General features: G+C 35.6%; 1 protein-coding gene across 2 annotated transcripts in view; it reads left to right on the top strand.

Moving 5' to 3' along the window:
* THSD7A (thrombospondin type 1 domain containing 7A) overlaps positions 1-23,133 on the top strand; it is a 491,805-nt gene that overhangs the window by 432,005 nt on the left and 36,667 nt on the right. For both annotated transcript variants that reach the window (XM_006162059.3, XM_006162058.3), the window contains exons 12-14: positions 91-285; positions 1,904-2,167; positions 20,707-20,885. In XM_006162059.3, coding sequence (XP_006162121.1) covers positions 91-285; positions 1,904-2,167; positions 20,707-20,885 — 638 coding nt within the window. The remainder of the gene's footprint in view (positions 1-90; positions 286-1,903; positions 2,168-20,706; positions 20,886-23,133) is intronic.

Here is a 23,133-nt window from a genome sequence, read left to right as displayed (position 1 = left end):
AATATCTAGACAAATGGTAGGTTAATCTCTAAATTATTGAGTAATTAGACCTTCAAATTTGTAATAACCAGACTTTTGCTTTTCTTTTAGCTATCACTTGTCGAAAGCAAGATGGAGGACAGGCTGGCATCCATGAGTGCTTTCAGTATGCAGGCCCTGTGCCAGCTCTTACTCAAGCCTGCCAGATCCCCTGCCAAGATGACTGTCAATTTACCAGCTGGTCCAAGTTTTCTTCTTGCAATGGAGACTGTGGTGCAGTTAGGACCAGAAAGCGTACTATCGTAGGTAAGAATAAATGGAACACCACAGCCAATGCTTGTCACGGTAGAAAAACACAGTAAGTGTCAGACCAAGAGAGTTCTGACACTGTCTTTAAAAATATCTTATTGTTGCTAGACTTATACTTAATTTTTCAATGGATTTAAGTGTGTATTTTAGTGTAATTTGGCAGTGATGGGGCATTACACCTTTTAGTAGAAATTAAAGCAGCCTGACTCCCTATCCAAATGTGACTGATCATTTTTTGGTTTAAATATTTTTTTTTTGGTGTATTGCCCAGAAACTATGAAGCACTTGAAGTAAAGAGAAGAGATTGCCACTATATTTTTAAAACCTAGTCCTACTGTCCTAGGCTCAGGTCATCCTTCATCTCCTAAAAGGAGGAATGGGATGTTAATTATGTATCTGAAAACTGCATCTAAAAGTTACATTGACAAAAAACAGTTATATAACAAGCTGAGTAGGAGCCATCCTACTGAACTAGTAGGAACATTTGAACATATTATCCGTAGCAAAAGAAACCTGATTTTAAAGTTATAAAGTGACCACCAGTATAATTTTAAAGTTATAAAGTGACCACCAGTATAATTTTAAAGTTATAAAGTGACCATCAGTATAATAAAGACTGTTGAAAACTATACAAGGCAGCTTGTGAAAGTTATATACAAATTTATGCAATGAGTTATACATAATTAATTAAGAGTATAAAATATATATTACATATAATATAAAAAGTATACAAGTATATGTGATACAGTTCAAATAAATATTTGTTTCTAATAGCTCACTGAATGATTATGTGGACATATATATGCCCATATAATCAATGAAAATTATATGGTATAAAACAGTTTAAGAAATGCTGGAAATTAACTGTACTATCTGTTATTGAAATAGCAAGAAAAACTTCACATATTTTAAGCAAATATTAGAAGAGGGTAACTACTTTAAGACCTCAGAGTGATTGATCTGGGATGACTGAGAAGGGCATTGTTTCATGCAAACACATCTCCTTCTGGTAGGCCATATGGAATCCAGCTGCCTTAACTGCCGTACCCCTGGCTGGTCCAATCTTCATTTTTTATATTTTTTCCTATATAAATCACCAAGTGTGTCAAGATGACTACTCATCAGAAATACTGAGAGATCCAAAACTGTGATCAGAGTAATGAATTTTAAAAATCTCATTTCTGAATTGTGATTCTACATAATTCTACCATCAACTTGGAGTTAGCAAGAAAGCTCTGCCATCCAGGGAACTGACCTAATTTATTTTGCACATGTTATAAAGAGATCTATGTAATTACCTCAAACTCCCCAATCAGTGAAAACACAAGATCATTTTAGAGATTTTAATCACTTTCAGCAGTATAAAATTCAACAGAACAGTTAGTGTCTTATGCAAGATGGACTATGTTTAAATGAAAAGAATTAAATTTCACTATGGAAAGCACCAAATAACAATATATAGAAAGCTCTGTAGGCTAAGAATGCAGCCATTATTTATAAGCTACTGTTGAATATGGTTAAAAATGAACAGACATAAAAATGAGTAAATTTAGGAATGCTTGAAAATAAGAATGGTATTTCCAGCTTAAATTGTCTGGTGGTTTCTCTTCCACAGGAAAAAGTAAAAAGAAGGAAAAATGTAAAAATTCCCATTTGTACCCCCTGATTGAGACTCAGTATTGTCCTTGTGATAAATATAATGCCCAACCTGTGGGAAACTGGTCAGACTGTATTCTACCAGAGGGAAAAGTGGAAGTGTTACTGGGAATGAAAGTACAAGGAGACATCAAGGAATGTGGACAAGGATATCGTTACCAAGCAATGGCATGCTACGACCAAAATGGCAGGCTTGTGGAAACATCCAGATGTAACAGCCATGGTAATCAAAATTTTCTTCAATGTTATTTATTTGCTATTTTCTAGGAATATATCACAGTGGAGGGGGAATGAAAGTTTACAGAAGTGTGTTCTAAATTGGACACTACAGAATCCCATACTAAATATTATTGCTATTACAGCATATTAAATGGCATTGTCTCATTGTCCAGAAGTCAACCACTAAGTCTCAAAGATGGTGATGGGTAGTCTTATGGGACCCACATCCTAAAAACAGTATTTGAAAGGAATCTACGTGCCTTGGGGATTATCAAAAATCTGTTCATTTGATAGATCCAACTAATCTCAAAAAGTCAATATTTAGAAAGGAAATGAAGATCAGACTTGAATTCAATTTGAGATTAATGTTTTAAACTAGATAGACTTTTAGCAACCAAACTAGTAAGCTTTATAATATGCCCAAAATGTCATTAAGGAGCAGGAAAGAAAGGTAAAAAGTAGTAATTAGTAAAAACTCAAATATTTGTTTATTCTCCATTGAACTGAGATAGCCCCCTCCCAAAACAAAAGGAAGAAGAAGAAATAAAACCAAAATATGTACAAACTCCTGGGAAACTGTACATACTCTTGTTTTCTAAACCAAACATATAAACTAAATGCAACAGTAGTAATTGGGTTGCCAAAATAGTGATGCCAGTGGCTCTCTTTGATCATAGTATATACCGACCTCTTTAGTTTTTAACCTTAATATAGGCAGCATTAAACAATATTTATCCATTATTCTCTTATTTTAATATATCTGACTTTTTATAATGGAAGATCAGCTTACAGTGAGTCAACCTGAATCTTAGATGCCACATAGTTACAAACATTGGATGATCTCTTACCTTCTTGATAGAGGTGACAAAGAAGGATGAGTTCAATTGCTAGGAGCAAAGGCACCTGGAAATTACCCTGCAACCTTGCTGAAGTAACTTCTGCTGTTGGAGTGTTGCTTTTCCAGTTGTATATGTAGTTCATAAAAATAACAACAAAAAATACTGGGTTGCGGGAACCAGCAGTTAGCGTAATGGCTATGTCGCTGGACTCCCACGTAGTCGACCGCGGTTCGTGTCCCGGACCCGGTGACTTAAAACTCACGCCAGGCGCGTGTGCGTGTGTGCCCAAGATCCCTAGAGGAGAATGGAGGAGAAGGGATTGTGGCGTGACCATCCCCCCTGGGGGGTGATTTCTCGCTTTCTGTCTCTATGTCTCTCTCTGTCTGTCTGACGAGCGCACGTGCCCTACAGTGAAAATCTCTCAAAAAAAAAAAAAAAAATACTGGGCTGTCAGAAAAGCCATGACTTATTTTTGCATTAAAAAACATTAAAATAAAGTCTTGACTTTTCTGACAACCCAATAGTAGAAATATCTCGCATTTATGTTTTTTGGACTATCTGAAGTCTCTTCCTACAAAAAAGTTTCTTTGTCCTTTTTGGGGGATCTTATTTCATAGTTGATTGTGTGTTTGTGTGTGTGTGTGTGTGTGTGTGTGTGTGTGTGTTTAGGTGTGTTTGTACATATACAGTTACTTAATTAGATTCTTAGCAAGACATTTAGAACACCAGTTTATGTGAGTAAACTCCATTTGTAAGGGAAAGCACGGATCACAGGTAGCCCTGGAGCTGAGGAACAGCTTTGATTTGGGGTAAAATTTGCAAGCCCACAGCTTTTTGATCAACCTTGTGCTGCTCTATAATCTCATCTTTGTGTCAAAGATCTCACATTTTTCGTTTCTGGGCTTCCACAGCGTCTTTTTCTTGAAGTAAGCAACAGTGAGGTGTTTGGGGATTTTTACTTTGCTAATTTTTTGTGGAGGTGTCAATGACAATTTCTGGTGTATTCGATGCAGTGGAACTCAATTGAGGACCAGAGGTTCAGTCACAAGAAACTAGCCTCTAGTTGCTTCAGGAAAACCACTCTCTAGCCTCTGTGATTTTCAGTGTGGGTGATCAGAATGGTCCTGGGAGTGATGCTAGACTGCAGCTTTCTCACATGCTGACTGAAGCTATTTTTGCTGTAGTTCAATGGCTTTCAAGGCACATTTTCAGTAGGATAAGACCTAGGCATTTTGTAAAGTTTAACCACCCAGGTACCACAGTTCTTGGCACAAACAACTGATTTTGTGACAGTGGCAAGAAACTTCTTTTTCTTTTCAATCCTGGATTTAGTGGCCAAGTATTTCCGCTTGTACATGGCCTTCTGGAATATATGGCAGATCGGGAAGATCTGTGGACTCCTTTTGGCTGCAATGGAACTTCCCCTTCTTGGGCTTTTTAGCCTTGGGGTCACTTTTTTGAACCTTGCCTCTGGCATCATCATTCTTGGCTGCAGGTTTCTTCTCTTAGGTATCCAGCATCTCAGCCTTTTCACCCAACATCTTGTATAATGGAAATGATAACTAAGGTCTATAGTTCTTATTTTATCAAATCCAGTGATACAAAACCCAAAGAATCCATAATATTGAACTTGCCATGTAAGTATTTTTTAGGTTAGTATGCTTGCATTGCTGAATTGAAGATTATTCCAAGTACTTAGAACAATAACTGTAAAAGAGAAACATCTTGGAGTCAGCAAATGGTGTAGCAGTGGCTTAAAAATCATGCTGGGCAGGTATGTGTGAATGCATGCTCAAGATCCTAGGAAGAGAGTGTAAGAGAAGGGATTGTGGTATATCCATCCCCTTTGGGGGAAGATTTCTCACTTTCCTCCTCACTGTTTTTGTCTCTCTCTCTCTGGAAAGTACATATGGCCTAAGGCAAAAACCTCTCCAAAAAAAAAAAAAGAGAGAGAGAGAGAGAGAAATATCTCTGAGTAACTGAGTATTTTGTTCTCTACAGCAAATAATATATGTGTTATTAATTAGATACCATGCAAAACTGATACAAATGTCCTCCCTGTTTCGAAGTGATAATGTAGGAGATCATAATTAGACATTAAAATGTAAAATTGAATATCACTTTAAAAGTACATTTCTTTTGAAATGAAGCAGATAAGTGTTTGCTCACATTTTAATTTGTTATGCATAGTGAATCACGAAGGTAGTCATTTGTTTTCAACATTACCTGTGAGCTTCCATAATGGCTTTCATATTTTTCTCACTTTTTCCCTGATCTGTTAATTAGATGCATGAGAGCTTCTGTAAACCACTTAGCAGTTGATCTTTTTTTGGAAAAACACTTTTAAAATATTCTTTGACTCACAAAAATGTTTGATGACTTAACGAGAGTAAAAGTATAAAAATAGTTGAAATTGGCCAAAGGCAGCAGACTTTTTACCTGTGCATTGTCAATTTGAAGCATGGAGAATGCAGTACTACATTCTAGAGGTACAGATAGAAAAAAAGATGAATTTCATGGGGAGTGTGAAAGAACCTAAGGAAGATCCATTACCGAGTGAACCAGCCCTATTTAGTTCTTCTATATATCCTACATCACTCCTGTCTTACTCAATTTTATCCGTAATGGGATGTCTAACAGGAAATTTTAGTGTTTACTAACATATGTACTCAAAGTAAAGTCTAGGGAAATTGAATCTCTATTGCCTAATGTCTGTGGAACTTACTACTTCCCTTAAATATGTGTGTTCTGTCAATTCTGATGGTGTTTATAGAATGTTACAACTTTGCCACCCTATCCTAGACATTCTCTAAATTGCAATCTCTATGACAACTGCCTTCTTTCAGCCAAATTAGCTTTCTGGATGGATGATAGACATGGAGCTTTAAGTGGCTTTGGAGAAAAAGTCTCTTCTTGCTTTCAATTTAAACATCAAATTGATCCCCACGTGTGTACAGTGCAATGACACTAATCCCCTATTCAATAGTGGCCTTAGGGCATTTCTGTTTAATCATTGCTGTCCATCTGTGGATCATGTTATCAGTTATTATACTGATGAAGCAGTTTGACTTTCACCAGTTTAGTTATATTATTTTAGACTGCTATCCACATGATTAATTTTTTTTAAGTCTTAAGCTCCAGGTGCAATTTTAATATGTTAGACCTTCTCTTACTAATAGAATCTGTGCAAAAAATTGATATAACTATATTCCTAGAATCACATTTTACCTTGGGAGCTACATAAATGTTCACCATCCTCAAACATGGTGTTAAATACAATTATTACACAGATGTTAGCATATAAATACATTTTTGGCATTTATACATCCTAAAACCACAATACAAATCATGTTCACTTTTGTTATAAATCTTGAATGGTGTTACTAGAAAAACAGATTTTTAAATCAGTCAAAAACCAAATCACACCTTTTCTACTCATCACTAAAATCCTCAGGGATCTTGATTGATTGGCTTGCTTGAAATTTAATGAATGCCTAGCCACACAGCAGTGGGTACTTTTCAAGTTAATCACTTTTAAAATGTACCGAGCAATGGTAGAATTTTTTGAAATTTTTTAATGTATGATTTAACCTTGGTATTTTAAGGACTCTTGGAGACAGCCTGGCTGGCTTATACAGGATACATGTAAACAAGATTTCTACTTGAACACAGTCAAATATATCATACTGCCCCTCCACCCAATAACATACTACATAATTTACTTATTGTGTTTATTATTTATGTTTTCTCTCCCATATAAAAATGTTGGTTCATGAAATCTGACTCCCCAATGTGTCTTAACCACCTAGAGGAGTAGGTGCCCAATAAATATTAATAGAATGGATGAATGAGTCAACTGCTAGAGAGAAATTTTCATTCTATATAGAGTTGAAGCCTCCTGATGTTGCAGTTGATCCACTGCCAGACTCAGGCACTTTCCAAATAGTGTCCTTCTCGCTGAATCACATTTGTGGAACATAATCAAGCAGATCATTGAGAGTAACTATGATCTTTAAAACAAATAAGACCTGTATTATTACTAAGTTTCTTTAGGACACTGATCAAGTAAGTATGTTTCTCTCTACCTACTAAATGGAGAAGAAACAGTAGTCATACACATGTTTCACTAAATGAGATCAATACTATCAATATTTGAAAGTCTCTTTTGTGGCCATCTGAAGCATCCCGTTCAGAATTGCCTGATGTACAATACTGGATTTGGACACCTCGTAGCCTTTGGTTTGAATTAGTAATTGTTGACAACTTGCACTTTCCCACACTGGGTTAACAACTTTTGAGAGTGTAGACTGTTTTATATAACTCTCTTTGCTTCTACTTACCTTTCCTGGAGAAGATAAGGAATAATATCTCTGTTGATTTATCTGAAAATAGTTTTTTGAAGTGATTTAGACACCTTGTGAAACTGCCAGATGCTGTAGTTTTGGGTGCTATGAGCTACTTCACATAGACAGTTCAAGATATAGTGCACTATCCATAAATATTCTAAAATGGAATTCAATTTTATGTATGATATCTTATGATCTGTTAATATCAAGTAAGCAGAAAGGCTTATCTGGTGCTTTTACTTTCTGGGCCCACATTGTTTAATATGCATATCTCTATTTTCCAAAAGTTCAATATTGCTGTTGATTCCTGTAAAACACTTGTCAACCTAGAAAGACCATAAGAAAACTCAAGACTTGGCTATTAATTAAATTACTTATTGCCAAATGTTTTTCTAATATGCCAGATAGAAGATATTTTAGGCTGTGTGAGCCAAAAGGTCTACATAACTTCTGCAGTTATCGCATGAAAGCAGCTGTAAATAAGTGAGAAAATAGGAATATCTGTGTTCTTTCAAAACTGTATTTATAAAACCAGATTGCCAGTCTGGTCATTGTTGTAGCAGGGATCTAATCCCTTGCTATTCAAAATGTGGTCACAGACCAGATGTGTAAGCATCACTGAGAAACTGTTGGGATTGCAGAAAACAGTCCCCATTGCACACCTACAGCATCAAAATCTGCTTTTTGACAAGATCTTCAGCAGGTTCTATTGTATATTTAAAGTTTGAGGATTACGGCCCAGGATTATACAGATACTCACAAACTGCAAAGTCTTGGAAAGGACTGTGAGCTGCACATGAAGGGAAAGGTCTGTGGAAATTCCTTCCTCCAGGACCTCTGGATGTAGCTGCCCACAATCAACACCTCCAGGTTGTAGTTCTCTTCATTACCAGTTGTGGGGAAGAAAATATTTGGAAACTTGATCTCTGTAAGCATAGATGTTCATACAGGAAAAGTCTCTTTAAGTACAATTTTGAAAACAGAATGAGTCCACAAGATCTCCAATCAAAAGTGTATTGCCAATTAAATAATTATCCTGAGGAAAGTGCTGGGTTTCGCTACAGGGTATATGGTCACAAGGAAAATTCGGGGATCATTTTTCTTTTATAGTGAAAGATAGACTAAACACAAGACATTTTAACATACTTACGTGGTTTCTTCATCAGGTTTAATTACTCCATCTACTGCACAGAGTATAAAGTGTTTAACGGAAAATTCATAGTGAGTACTATCGGAAAACCACAACCCACTTCAGATTTGTTCTTTTGAAGAACTTTGATCAATAAAAACATTCACATTTTATAGCTCAATATATTTTTTAGCATTTTACTATAGTATTTCTCATGTGTAAAGAAAAACATTCTTAAAATCATAAAGAAAACATAAATCAATATTCGTCAAAATATCCCAAGTTATCTGTCAAAGTACTGAGGGGAAAAGCTATCTTTTTCTGTTCAGGTAGAGAAATAAGAGAGAGCTCACGGCTTATTTGCTCCTCTAGTGGTAATATGATGTGAAAACAAAGCGCAGAGCACAATTTATGTACTCAGGAATCATGATACAGTGACTCTAAAATTATCAGGACTTTGTCCTGCTGTGTGGACATCAAGCTGATATTTACACAGCTGTAGTAATTTTTCTGTAGGTCATATTATACCCTTTTAATTATTTCTATTTTTCTTCTAAGAGTAGTGACAATTGCATCATGCAAAATAGTCTTTTTAAAGTCTTATTAGGGTAAGATTAATTTCCTTTTACCATATAGTTTAAAGGATAGTATTTCTATCGACTGTTTCCTGCTTTCTTTCCTTTCCTTACTATGCTCCTGAACGGCACTACAAAGAACCATCTGGATATTAAAATGAATGACTTTAGCAATTTTTTTTTTGAGAGGTTTTTTGTTATAGGGTGTGTGCGCTCGCCAGACAGAGACAGACAGAGAGATAGAAAGGGAGAAATCACCCCCCAGGGGGGATGGCCATACCGCAATCCCTTTCTCCTCCATTCTCCTCTCGGGATCTTGGGCATGCACGCACACGCGCCCGGCGTGAGTTTAAGCCACCAGGTCTGGGACTCAAACCCCGGTCGACTACGTGGGAGTCCAGCGACATAGCCATTACGCTAACTGCTGGTCCCAGCAGTTGTTTTTTAAAGCATCTGGGATTCCAATAGTTTGGAAAAACCCTTGCTAGTACTCAGCGTTACTTTAGGATTTGCTTCATAGGAAGCAAATCCAATGAGCACTTTAGCCCTAATTATTAAAATAAAAAGAACCTATACATTTTACAAATGAAGCAAAAGCTGTTGTTTTTAAACACTTTTAAATTTAAATTTAACTTTCTTACTATTTTTAATTTGCTATAGGACACTTGCCTTCACCAGAGAGAGATGAGGGAAGGTAAGGGGAAGTGAGAAAGTAAGCCACCAGGTTCAGGACTCAAACTTGGTTGAACATGTGGGAGACCAGTATCTTAACCACTATGCCACCTGCTGACCCTGAAGCAAAATCCTTTCAATAAAATATTTTCATATTATAAATATAGCCTACGAAGCATGGCAACATTTTACATTATTGCCTAAAATCCCAATAGTCTACAGCCCATTTCATCAGCCACTCACAGTTCTGATACAGAATATTTCAAAGCAGGTATCTTATTTCAATGGCCATCACTAGCCACTCCCCAAAAAAATGTAAATTCCAGATGTTGTCCATCAGTCAAGAACTCCAGTAAACATGCCACAGCTGTGGAATTATTTCCTGTTAGAATATGTGGAAGCAGAAAAGAATCATCAAAACAGAAAAGGAATACACCCTAAAAAATGTAAATTCCAGATGTTGTCCATCAGTCAAGAACTCCAGTAAACATGCCACAGCTGTGGAATTATTTCCTGTTAGAATATGTGGAAGCAGAAAAGAATCATCAAAACAGAGCAGGAATACACCCTGGATGATTTTATTTTTAAAAATGAATGTAATGTTCAATATGTGGATAGATTTTTAGGAGTTTGTGCTTTTAAGTTGTCATGTAAAACTCAAGATACAGCTAAAAAAAAAATAATTATGAATATGGGTAAAGTGGATTCTGAGGATAATCTGCATGACCACTCTACCATAATGTACCTGAAATGTATTACTTTTTATAATGGAATTCTAGCAAAGATTATATAGGTTTAATAATAAAGGTTAGTTAGAAATAAAATTGAATGAGAAATTGTTTCCTGTCACAGTGGAAACTCGTATTTGAGGAAGAACATGTTTTTAAAAAACAGGTAGAAAAGGCAATAAATAGAATCTTGTAAACAAGCTGAAATGGAGTCCTCATTTCTCTGAAAAGATTTTTCACTTGTTAGAGTCTATTTAATGTCTAATTCATTGCAGAATTTCAATTGCTCATTTGATAGCGTAGGCACTGGGAGTATTGCTTTTGCAGTTATCATTCACAACCAGTGTCTTTTTTTCTTTCAAATGTAAAAGAGAGACAGGAGTGAGGGATAGACTTTTCTATCTATCTGAGGTAACTGGCTGCATGCTTAAAGAGCCAGAGAAAGAGGGCACCTAAGGATACTTGGGTACAAAGAGAGCAGTTGCCTAGGGTCAAATTTAAATAAGCTGTGGATACCAGCACAGGCTCCCTGGGACAGCACAAGGGAGGTGAGCAGGGAAAGGCTTCCTTTGGAAAATGTCCTGCAGCCACTATTCACGTCAAGTGTGGTGGAAATACATCTGCCCTTATCATTTGGTTCTGTGTACTCATGTCCCTGACACCTCAACTTATTTATTACTTAACATGCTTTTCAAACTGGGCTCCTTGGAACCCCTCCGGCCAGGCTGTCACACACACTTAGCAATGTATCCCTAGCACTCCCTTTCAGTGTCTCAGGAAGCAAGTATTCTTCACTTCAAATAAATCTGTCAAGAACATTTCATTATTTGCAATAATGAACAATTAAAAATAAAGAAATTTGAATTTTGCCTCTCTCAGCAATTTCTATCCTTCTTAAGGCCTCACACCCTTTAATGCCATAGAAAAGGAATAACTCTAATTTCAGTGAAATAATTATAAAATGACAACCGTGTGGTAGTTTTACTGATAGAACCATGGAGTTGTTCATGACTTACGTTGTGTTTCAAGATTTTTCAGTTCATAAAGCTGCAAAATGGTCTGTGGGAATCCAAATGTAGATTCCTATTAAGAGAAAACGTCTGTAAATTGCAAGAATTTTAAAGATCTTACAGCGTTAGTTCAATTTAGTGCCATACCTAAATAAAATCTATTTCAACTTCTAAATAAATCTATTTCCACTTCAAAACACTCTCAAAATAGTCAAATTTGTGAATTTTGAATTTTTTAAAGAAAATCTTTACTTGCAGTTCCTATCAATGTGTATCCTGTTTCTGCATAGTCACATTGAAGTCACATGTAGCCCTTACAGAAAATACTATTTAACTGCGTATAAAACAAAATTGACTCCCAGATGGTCTTTTAAATAGACATTTAAGAAAAAAACTTAAGTTTATTCACATAACATTTTCCCCTCTCTTAGTTGAAATCAATTTCTTGGTTGTTTAACCATAAATTTGACCTTTAAACATTGAAAGCCTAATATAATAGAAGAAAAAGAAACTCTTTAGGTTTTAGAGTTTTGGTTTCATTGTATTTTTTGTATTTATTTATGTATTTATGGTTTGTTTGGTCAGTTTTGTATATCTGGAAGTGGACATAAAAAAGAAAGCCTACTTTTTAAAAAGCAATCTTAAAATCCTGTGTCATCTGAAATATAAATCTGATTTTAAAGCACTCTAAGTATAATCTATATCAATTATTTATTTCTCACTTATCCAGCGAGATGCTATAGAAAAAAAGAGTCGATAATTATGAAAATGAGATATCTGAGTCATTCTCCTAGAGATTCAGTTTTTATTAGCAAAGAAGAAAGCCCAGAGTAAAAAGAGCTAGTGATCCTTGTTTAATGCAGTGGTTTTCCAACTTCTCACATAACACATTTTGTTAAAATTATGTTTAACACTTATTAGATTCTGACAAACTAGTGTTTAAATACTATCCTTTAGAAATATATTTATAGTAATTTTAGATTTTCACTCATTGAAATACCAGGACCCTTCATCATATCAAGTTAAAAATGCATCACTCTAGGTCCAGCTACAGTAGTGTAGACTAGATGATGTTGTTTGACAGGCTGAGGCCACACATGGGAAGCCCAGGCTTGAGTCCTAGCCTACACTGAAAAACTGGACCGGTGGCACATACCTGTAGTTCCAGCTCCTGGGGAGACTGAAGCAGGAGGGTCTTAGCTCTCAGCCAGCATGGGCAATGTAGCAAGACGCTGTCTGAAAGAGCTGGGCATGGTGCTACACCTCTCACAACACAGTAAGACCCTGTCTAAAACACCACAGATCCAAATACACATGCACACCTACACAATGAATACACACATACACACATAATTCTAATAAGCTTCAAAGTTAATGTATTTACCATTACTTCATCTTCACAGTGTGGACACTCTTTTAAATATATTTTGTTGCTGACAAAGCCCTAGTGCCAAAGTGAATTTTTTAGATTCTGCTTCTGATTTTTAGTACCATGTTATTTAAAACTGTGCATGTTAAATTTGGAGAGAAAGTCAGCAAATGCTTTAATCTATGTATTTATTTCCAAGATTTATTATTTTGATAAAATAAGTCATCTGTAGATATAGGTCCTGACAAAAATAACTATTTTTTCTTTTTTGCAAGATATGTATAGATCTGAAAGTGTAATGCAATCGTGATACCAACCACTTGGAATAAGGCCAAACTTCACTGTTTAGGGACTCAGTTCTTCACAGACTGCTGTCACTTTAAATATCAACTACAAATGTGGGTGGTCCACTTACAGTTGGGGATTATAACTAAGTGATCAACCTTACTTCTGACAAGCTGGCTGCAAATATGTGGGTTTCTGTTACTTCCTCAGGCTCAATAATTCACCAAAATGACATCAAACTTAGAAAATCACTATACAGATGCTCCTACTTAGAATGGGTTACATTCAGATAAATATTCAGGTAGAATACTGGCCTATATGAATTTGGATATATACATAGAAGTATTTTCCCCAAGTTATCACATTAACATTTTTTTAGAGAGATTTTTGCTATAGAGTGTGTGCACCAGAGACACAGAGGTATAGAGAAACAGAAAGGAAGAAATCACCCCCCACCCCCAGGGGAGATGGCCATTCTGCAATCCCTTCTCCATTCTCCTCTTGGGATTTTGGGGACACATGCACATACACCTGCACGAGTTTCAAGCCTCCGGGGCTGGCACTCAAACAGCAGTTAGTCATGTGGGAGTCCAGCGACATAACCATTATGCCATCTGCTGATCCCCAGATTTCCATTTTTAATATATTATTGCAAAAGCATATTCTGTTTATTTGGAAAGCGTTTTAAAAATTATACTTAGGGAACCAGCAGTTAGTGTAATGGCTATGTTGCTGGACTCCCACGTAGTCAACCGCAGTTCGCATCCCGGACCTGGTGGCTTAAAACTCACGCCGGGCACGTGTGCGTGTGTGCCCAAGATCCCGAGAGGAGAATGGAAGAGAAGGGATTACGGCGTGACCATCCCCCCTGGGGGGTGATTTCTCGCTTTCTGTCTCTCTGTCTCTCTCTCTATCTGTCTGGTGAGCGCACGTGCCCTATAGCAAAAAACCTCTCCAAAAAAAAAAAAATTATACTTAAAAAAAAAAATTTAAATCCTTGAGACCACCATAGATAAAAGTCTAGCTAAATACTCTCGTTTCTGGTTGCAGTCATGTGCATATAATACTCATTTAAGTAGGAAAGATTTTTGAGGTCGCTTTTGAGATTAATTCATATATTTCAGATAGAGTGCCAGAGTTACTCATTCACACAGCTGTAAATCAGAACCAACCAATATTTTCCATGTGCTTTCAACTTCTTTAATTCATCAACAGTGCACCTTTCAACAGTACAATTTAGTAATTGTGAAGATTGTTGAAAGCTACTTAATCTGCACATTCATAATTCAAATAAATGAGGTACTCAATGTATCTCAAAAACAGTATGTCCTTTGGTTGCCACTTCAAACCTGCTAGTATTGCGTATTCACTTCAACCTGAAAGCAGTATTCAGAACACATCTAGGATTAAAAAAAAATATGATCATCAGTCAGGAGTTTGATTTCCAAGGGTCAAATTCAGCGTTGAACTGCTAAAAGTTTTAACACCCTAGTGGTAAAGTTGTTTATTTTATTCTAACATTTCTCAGAAACCATAAATTGTTACAAGATGCCAGCAGTTTATTTAGCCTTAAAATGCTTCAAATGTTTTTCTATCCCCCCTAATTGTTTGATGTTAATTGCCCTCAAAAATGATCTTAGCAGAAAAGGCAAGGGAATGCTTATCTAGCAGTTCAGTAGTGGCATTAAGGATTTTAACGGTGCTAGATAAACATGACAGGCAATTATTGAATGTCATTACACATTGGAAAATAAAAATGGGATGCTAAGCAATATACTCTTGCAGCTTTGTCTTTATCTCAGTTTCTAATTTGTATCTTTTAACAGTTTAATAGGCTGACTTTTATTTGAGACATGGTTTCTGGAAAATGCTATTGAGTATTCAACATAAAACTTTTACATCTCCTTCTTTAATATTACAGTGCAAATCAATCTGAAATCATACATGTTAAATCTCCCTAATGCTACAGTATTCAACAGATAAAACAGAAATAATTTTCATTCATCTGTTACTCTATGAAAAATAGCATGAAGGACCAGCAATTAGCGTAATGGCTATGTCGCTGGACTCCCACGTAGTCTACCGGGGTTCGAATCCCAGACCCGGTGGCTTAAACTCACGCTGGGCGTGTGTGCATATGTGCCCAAGATCCCGAGAGGAAGATGGAGAAGAAGGGATTGCGGTATGGCCATCCCCCACTGGGGGGTGATTCCTCGCTTTCTATCTCTCTGTCTCTGTCTGTCTGGCGAGCATACACGCCCTATAGCAAAAACCTCTCCAAAAAAAAAAAAATAGCATGAAAGATCATGTAATTCTATTTTCACTTTACAATTACAGAATAATAAAAATTTAGAAGTTGACTTTTGACAGTCATTTTGCAATTTTGCAAAGTGGAGAAATGCAATTCTACTAGAAATATTTCATTACCTTATCTTTGAAATGCAGTTTTGAAATATATTGTACTTTAAAAAGTATTATTGAAAAGTCAGTGGCCACAGGACCAGCAGATGGCATAATGGTTACATTGCTGGACTCTCACGTAGTTGATCGCAATTCAAGTCACGGACCTGGCAGCTTAAAACTCATGCTGGGAGCATGTCTGTGTGTGCCCAAGATCCCGAGAGGAGAATAGAGGAGAAGGGATTGCAGCATGGCCATCACTCCTGAGGGATTATTTCTCACTTTCTGTCTCTCTGTCTCCCTGGCAAGCACACACATCCTGTAGCAAAAATGTTTCAAAAAAAAAAAAATGTCAGTGACCTGGTGATCTGGTGATTAAGGTGGCTGAATCTAGGATTCAATTCCCAGACCCAGCTGTTTGAGAAACACACCAGGTACATATGCACATGTGTCCAATATTTCAAAAAGAGGAAAAGGGACTGTAGTATGAACATGCCCCAGGGGGTATATTCTCACTTTCCCTTACCCTCTGGCAAATTAGAAAAATAAAAGTTTTTAAATAATTTGGTCACAATGTTATGGATTTGAAAATGACCTTGACATGTTTATAGTTTGGTCCAGCTGCAGTGGCACAGGTAATGGAGCACTGAAGCACACTGCTAGAGCCACACCAGAGGCCCTGGTTCAGATCCCCAATCAGTGTGAACCCACCAAGTGTACCCACACAAACCCATGATCCCGACCCGCTGAGAATCTTGGGGGAGGACCACTGTGTGACAGGACTTTGTCAGAGATGTTGTTAACTTTCTGTCCCTCTCTTTCTCTCTGTTTCTGATTATTACTAATCAGGAGTTAATTTTTAGGCATCTCTATTTTAGATAATTTTACTATTTTAGATAAATGTATTTACTGGTTGTGCTATAGAAGACAGGGAATTAAATTTGAATATATTTCAACTCAAGATATTTCCCTACCTCAAACTAAATGTAAAAATATGAGATTTAAGTACAGTAAGTCCCTATAATCTAGTTTTAGAATAGCTATCTATTTTTGCATTTTATTAATCCTCAAGTCTTTATTGAACTTTTATTTGAATTAGTATTAATACTTTAAAAGCCGTCTTCTCCTTTCTTCCTTTCTGTCTCTCTCACTCCCTGGCAAGTATACACATGGTCTGACAATTTAAAAAAGAGAGAATGCCTTCATTTTAAAAATGAATAAATAAGCTCTATTCTCATAATAGAATGCTATAACTTGATTAGAATTAACAAGTCTTCAATAACATGCAGTAATGTGGGTGAATCTCACATCACAATATAGAGTGAAAGAAAGCCAGCACAAATAGGTATATGTTTGATTGATTATATGATTCCATTTACGTAACTTTTTTTAAGTGAAAGTATCCTACATTATAAGAAGCCAGAACAGTGGTTGTTCTTCTAAGAAGGAGCAGTTTTTAGAAGGGAAAACAAAAGATACTTCTCCAGTGCAGGCTTCATGAGTATGTTCAGTGAACTTTACATTTATGAGTGATTTCGTTTCATGTATGGAGAATATAAGAAAAAATTGAAAATAGCTGCTAAATATCTTTGACAAAAGTATAGGGGAGAGCCAGCCACATAGCCTAGTGATTAGGGGAGTCAGATCCCACATGACTGACTACAATTTGAATCCTGGTCCAAGCAGTTTGAAAAACACGAAGAGCATGTTGTGTGTATGTGTGTGGGGGGAACCCCAAACCCCAACATGGAAGAGAAGGGATTGCAATGTGACTAGATCCCATTGTGAGGGACTTTCTTCCCCCGTTTCTCTTTATGTGTCTCTCTCTGGCAAGTGCATATACCTTTGGAATAAATAAAAAATGTAAAAGTATAGGAAATAATATTGGGTTGTTAGAAAAGTTATGACTTATTTTTGCATAGAAAAATATGCCGTGACTTTTTCTAACAATCTGATATTTAGAAAGAGACACCACAAATCTGTTTCTCTTCCCCTTTTTACTAGTTCTACCTGTGTCTTACAATAGTATTCCTTCACTACAGTCCTACACACTCACACGTAAAGAATTCAACTAAAACTAGTAAAACCTGAGTAAACTCAATAGATTATATCAATGTCAATAACTTGGTTGAAATTGTAGTCTAGTTAAATACCATTGGAGAAACTGAAAAAGTCTGCAAAGAACCTCTATTATTTCTTGCAATGACATGTGAATCTATATAATATATATATATATATATATATATATATATATGAGAGAAATTTTTGCTATAAGGTGCATGAGCTCACCAGAGAAAGACAGATAGAAATCACCCCTCAGGGTGGATGGTCATGCCATAATCCCTTCTCCTCTTGGGATTTTGGGTACACATGCATTCACATGCACCCATCGTGATTTTTAAGCCACTGATCCAGGACTTGAACTGTGGTTGACTGCTTGGGAGTCCAGCAAAGCAACCATTATGCTATCTGCTGGTCCCTGATGAAATGGGAGATCTTTAATTTTTTAATTTACAAAAATGAGGGAGAGCTGAATAAACACAAGAAATTGCTAATTTCCAAAAAATCAGACCCTATTCCAGATATCAGAATGTCTGCAGCAACCAGTGAAAATCTACACTTTTAACATGTGCCCCAGGTAATTTGTGATTAGGCAAGACTAGGAAACATTGTGTAGTAAATGGGCTTGTATTTTAAGCACTATTCTATTCTAGGATAGTTTGGGTACAAGCTTATCAATTACATTTGCCATTTTGTTTGTTTTGAAAATGGTTTCATTTCCTTATAATTAAAGATATCAGTGCTTATTGATTCTTTTCTAAAAATCTACCTAAAGTATAAAAATGTAATACTTAGGAATGAATTTAACAAAATAAGAGTTGTACACTGAAAACTATAAAACATCACAGACAGAAGTTAAAGATCTAAATAAAATAAATGGAAAGAAATGCCATGTATTAAGGTGATTAATATGACAATGCTACCAAGTTGATCAAAAGAGTCAATGCAATTTCTATCAAAACCCTAACTTCCTTTTTGCCAAAATTGACAAGATAATTCTCAAATGCATATGGAAATACAAGAGCTTCCAAATGGCCAAAACTATTTTGAGAAAGAGTTAAGAGAGAAGATTCACACTTCCTGATTTCCAAGCTTACGACAGAGTTCAGTAGTCAAGACAGTATGGCTCTGGCATAAGACAAGACAAAGAAATAAATGGAATGGAATTAAGTGCCCCAAAATAAAGTCATATTTGTAGTCAGTTGATATGCAGCAGTGCCAAAACAATTAAGTGAGAAAGAATAATATTTTCAACAGAGGAGGCCAAAATAACTCAACAACTACATAACACAGAACAAAGGTAAATTCCTACTTTCTTCATATACAAAAATTAAGTAAAAAATAGGTCAGGTGATAGTGCAGCAATAACTCAACACTCTACAATGTTGACCCACATGGAAGGGTTCTGGATTCACATCAAAAACCTCTGTGAACATAACAAGTTTGGCAAAATTGGAACATTTGTACATGATTGGTGGAATGTAAAATGGTATAGTCACTTTGAAAAGCAGTTTGGTACTTCATCAAGAAGTTAAATATAGAGTTACTATATGACCAAGCAATTTCATTCATAGGTATAGATCCAAGAGAATTGAAAATATATGTACCCACAGAAACTTGGACATAGTAGCATTATTCATAGTAGATAAAATGCAGGGGAAAAAAAACTCAGATGTTTGCTAACTGATGAGTGAATAAACAAAATGGTACATCCATTCAATTAAATATTATTCAATCATTAAAAAAAAGATATAGCCATACATGATACAGCATCGGAAAACTTTGAAAACAGTGTACTAAGTGAGGAAAGCCAATTATAGATCTGAAATATCCAGAAAAGTACAATTCATAGACATAGAAAGTAAACGTGATTAGCAGGGAATGTAGAAAGAGAAGATAGAAAGTGACCGTAATATGTATAGGGCTTTTTTTTTGCAGGGGGCTATGATAAAAATGCCTAAAATTATATGTGATTATGATGGTTATAAAACTAAGCAAATATACTAAACATAAAAACAAGCTGATTTTTGTGGTAGATGAATTTTATTTGAGTAAATATTTGAGACCTACCTGGGGTTCCTATGTATAAATTGTTTTATTATAGTCATTTTCAGAACTGAACCTCTGCTCTTGAGATAAATGGTGAGTCAGTGTTTTCTTATGTGAGAAATGACCACTCTCCACAGAGTATTACAGAAAAGAACCATGTATTTTATTCTTAAGCAGAGAAATTTTGCTTTATCCACATATTTGCCTTGAAAACAACAGTGATTAGTTGATATCATAGAATGCTTTCTTGGCAGTGAAGGACTATTCAAGGAAAATATTCCCATTTCCCAATATTAATCTGTAGTCTGTTCATTTAACTGACTGTCTGATTGGTTGAAATAAGTACTGGGCCAGACCTCAGAAAACCTTTCCCTATCCCTTTTTGTCTGACTATGGACTTGTCAGTTATCACTCTGCATTTATTTTCTTATCCTGCCATTGGAATATCAATATCTGCCCAATATATTTGAGATTTTCAAAAGAATCAAATAGATACAAGATGTGAAGGTGCACTGAAATGACAGTGTTGTAAAAATGCAAGGCATTACTTAACATCCTTCATTTTTCTCCTTTGGGCTTGATTGTCAAAGAAAGGAAAACATTTGGTGCTAAGTTAAATGGTTCCTCTTGCATATTGATTGGGACTAACTTTCCTTCTTGAAGAAGTACATTTCATGGACCCAGAAATCTGAACTTGTATGACATTAACAGATAGGATTTCATAAGAAACTGTTATAATTTTTTTAATGTATCATTCTGGCAGCATGAGAATGACACGGCAGCAGACAGGTTATTGTCAATTAAACACGAGCTGTCAGAAAGTCAGAAATGTTGAAATATGGTGAGCATGAATCCTAAGCAGATCATATGGCAGCTGCTCAGCTGTTATTTTAACAGAGTCACTGCATGTATGTGTCATTTTCCTGCAGAATTAATTCGAGTCCTTAACTACCAAGACTTCTCTGCATTTGCATGCTGCTGTCAAGTCAAAGTTGGACCATCTAAGTGAGCTAGAATGGTGGGTGGTAGTGGGAGAATGACAGTGGAGGAGATGGTTCTTGTCTCATTTTCTCCACACAGGTTACATTGAAGAGGCCTGCATCATCCCCTGCCCCTCGGACTGCAAGCTCAGTGAGTGGTCCAATTGGTCCCGCTGCAGTAAATCATGTGGGAGTGGCGTGAAGGTTAGATCTAAATGGCTGCGTGAAAAACCATATAATGGAGGAAGGCCTTGCCCCAAACTGGACCATGTCAACCAGGTATTTTCTATCACTGAGTATTAAAATGAAATATTCTTTAAATTCACAATCATGTATTTCTCCCCCAATTGGAGAAGAGTAAATAATAGCACTGAATAAGAAATTTCACCCATCTTATCTTTAGAATGCCATAAGTAAATACTTGTATGTTATTAAAATTCCAAATTAGATATCTTTGTATTCTCTGGAGAGTTAATATCCTGCAAATGTATGAATATGAATATAATTCAGTGAAGAGAAAAATGACAACTGTCTTTGAAATAGTGCCAAGGTATTTCGTCTGTCATAAAATTTCATGAAACTTGTTTGTAGAGATTATCGCCTTATTATGCTTTCCTTAACTTTCAGAAAAGGCATCTCGGTTACCAACTACTTAAATTCAAATCAAAGAAAGGGTAGGAGTTTGGGTCTAAAATTAGGGAAAATATATTGTTTATTTATTTTAAATTATTTCATATAAAATAGAGAAAAATATATAGGAAAGCAGCCCCAGAGTCAATGTAAGTATACTATCAATGTAGTCATTGGCTATTCAATTTTATTTGGAAATTTTATTTGACTTCAGGCGCACACTTCATTAGTTGCTATTAATAGTTGTTACTTGTATTCTAGTAGAGATAAAAAATAAAAAAGACAAATGGGGAATTGTGACTAATTTAAATGTAATGTAATGGACCATAATTATAACATTCTGGCCTACATATGAATTAGCGAAGAATGGATTTCATATAGTCTGCGTAGATGTTGTGTATTTGAATTTAAGTCACAACCCAGGGAATCAAGTCCTTAAATATATCAAAATGTTACATATATACTTAAATTGTCTAATTTTAATCTCTAAAAACGTTGCTCATCAGTACACATACTTTCCTTCCCAAATTAACCTAAATTAATTCATAACAATGCAAGTGTGCCGTAGGGAAAACAAAAGGAACTTTTGAATACAGCAAACAATGATGAAGACAGTCGAGATTTAAAGTCCATAGAAAGTATTCTCAGAGAGTTGATTTTTGTCTAGTGAAGTTACTTAATTCATCCTTTAAAGGCAACTGAGGGCGAATAAGATGCTCCACTGCTGCCATCTACTGGTGGTCAAGCTTCCCTGTCAAAGAACAGTTTGCGTTTCTGAGGTGCTAGTGATTATTTTCCAAAGCAGAAAATTCAGTTTCATGATTCTGTATAGATATAAAACAGAGTAAGCAAACTAAAATGTTTAAAACTTAGGAATTTTTTCTATAGGTTTTTGAAGCCTTGAATTTCTAAAAGCAAATTTAAATGTTATTAAATGGAGAGTCACAGTTTTAATAAAGAGAAAGTCTATACAGACTCGGACTTGTTACACTTCATTGTATGTGTGTGTAGGCATTCAGTCAGTCAGATCTACAGCTCAAATAAGCTTCGCATTTATTTTTTCAGTAGTGAATTTTCAAAGGTTCAAGACATTGTGTCAAATCATCTTTGCTATGAAGTCTTTCCTCTGTCACTTTCCAACTCAGAAATTATCATGTCCAGAGTTTGATAGGCACATCTGTGTACTTGTTACCAGCCTACTGAAAGTGTAACAAGACATAAACAACTGTAAAATAAAGCAGAAAAAAAACAAATAATAGATTTTTGAACTTTTGACTTTGAGCACATATGCATTATGTCAAAAACTAGAAACTTCTAAGGATTAATGTATTAGTAAAAGTTTTAGAAAAAGCAAAGATATGCAAAGTTGTGGGGTCATGCTGAAAATTGTGAATCACGTAAATTTTTTACTACAACCATATGTATATTTCTTACGAAAATAATTGCAGATCCACTGACTCAAATATAATCTATAGGATTCTGTTCCCCAATTGAGGAAGGAAATCCTCAAATCCTCATTTTCTACAAAAGAAATCGAGTGATTGATTAAGATTGATCAGAGGCTAGATCAATCTATATATAGATAGATCAATAGATAATAGTTCATTTACAATGTATGTCGATATTATATCAATTCCTCATGATATGTCTAGGGTTCTCAGGAAAGTCATGATGCATTTTTCAATAGAAAAACAGAAAAAATTATGTCATGACTTTTCCAATGATCCAATATTTTAGAGTCAGCTTAGTTTTCTAAAGTTTCTTCAACCTGCTCGTCTAATACTTTGTTTGACAATCCTCATTTGTGTATCTCATTTTTCAACAATATTACTTGTTTTTTTTCTCTCCTAAGTCCAAAAAAAATGTTCTAATCCTTTACCAAATATATGTATTTTTT

The sequence above is a fragment of the Tupaia chinensis genome, unplaced genomic scaffold (assembly GCF_000334495.1).
Source record: "Tupaia chinensis unplaced genomic scaffold, TupChi_1.0 Scaffold139677_1, whole genome shotgun sequence".
NCBI classification, from domain to species: Eukaryota; Metazoa; Chordata; class Mammalia; order Scandentia; family Tupaiidae; genus Tupaia; species Tupaia belangeri.
This window is presented reverse-complemented; position numbering and strand designations above follow the sequence as displayed.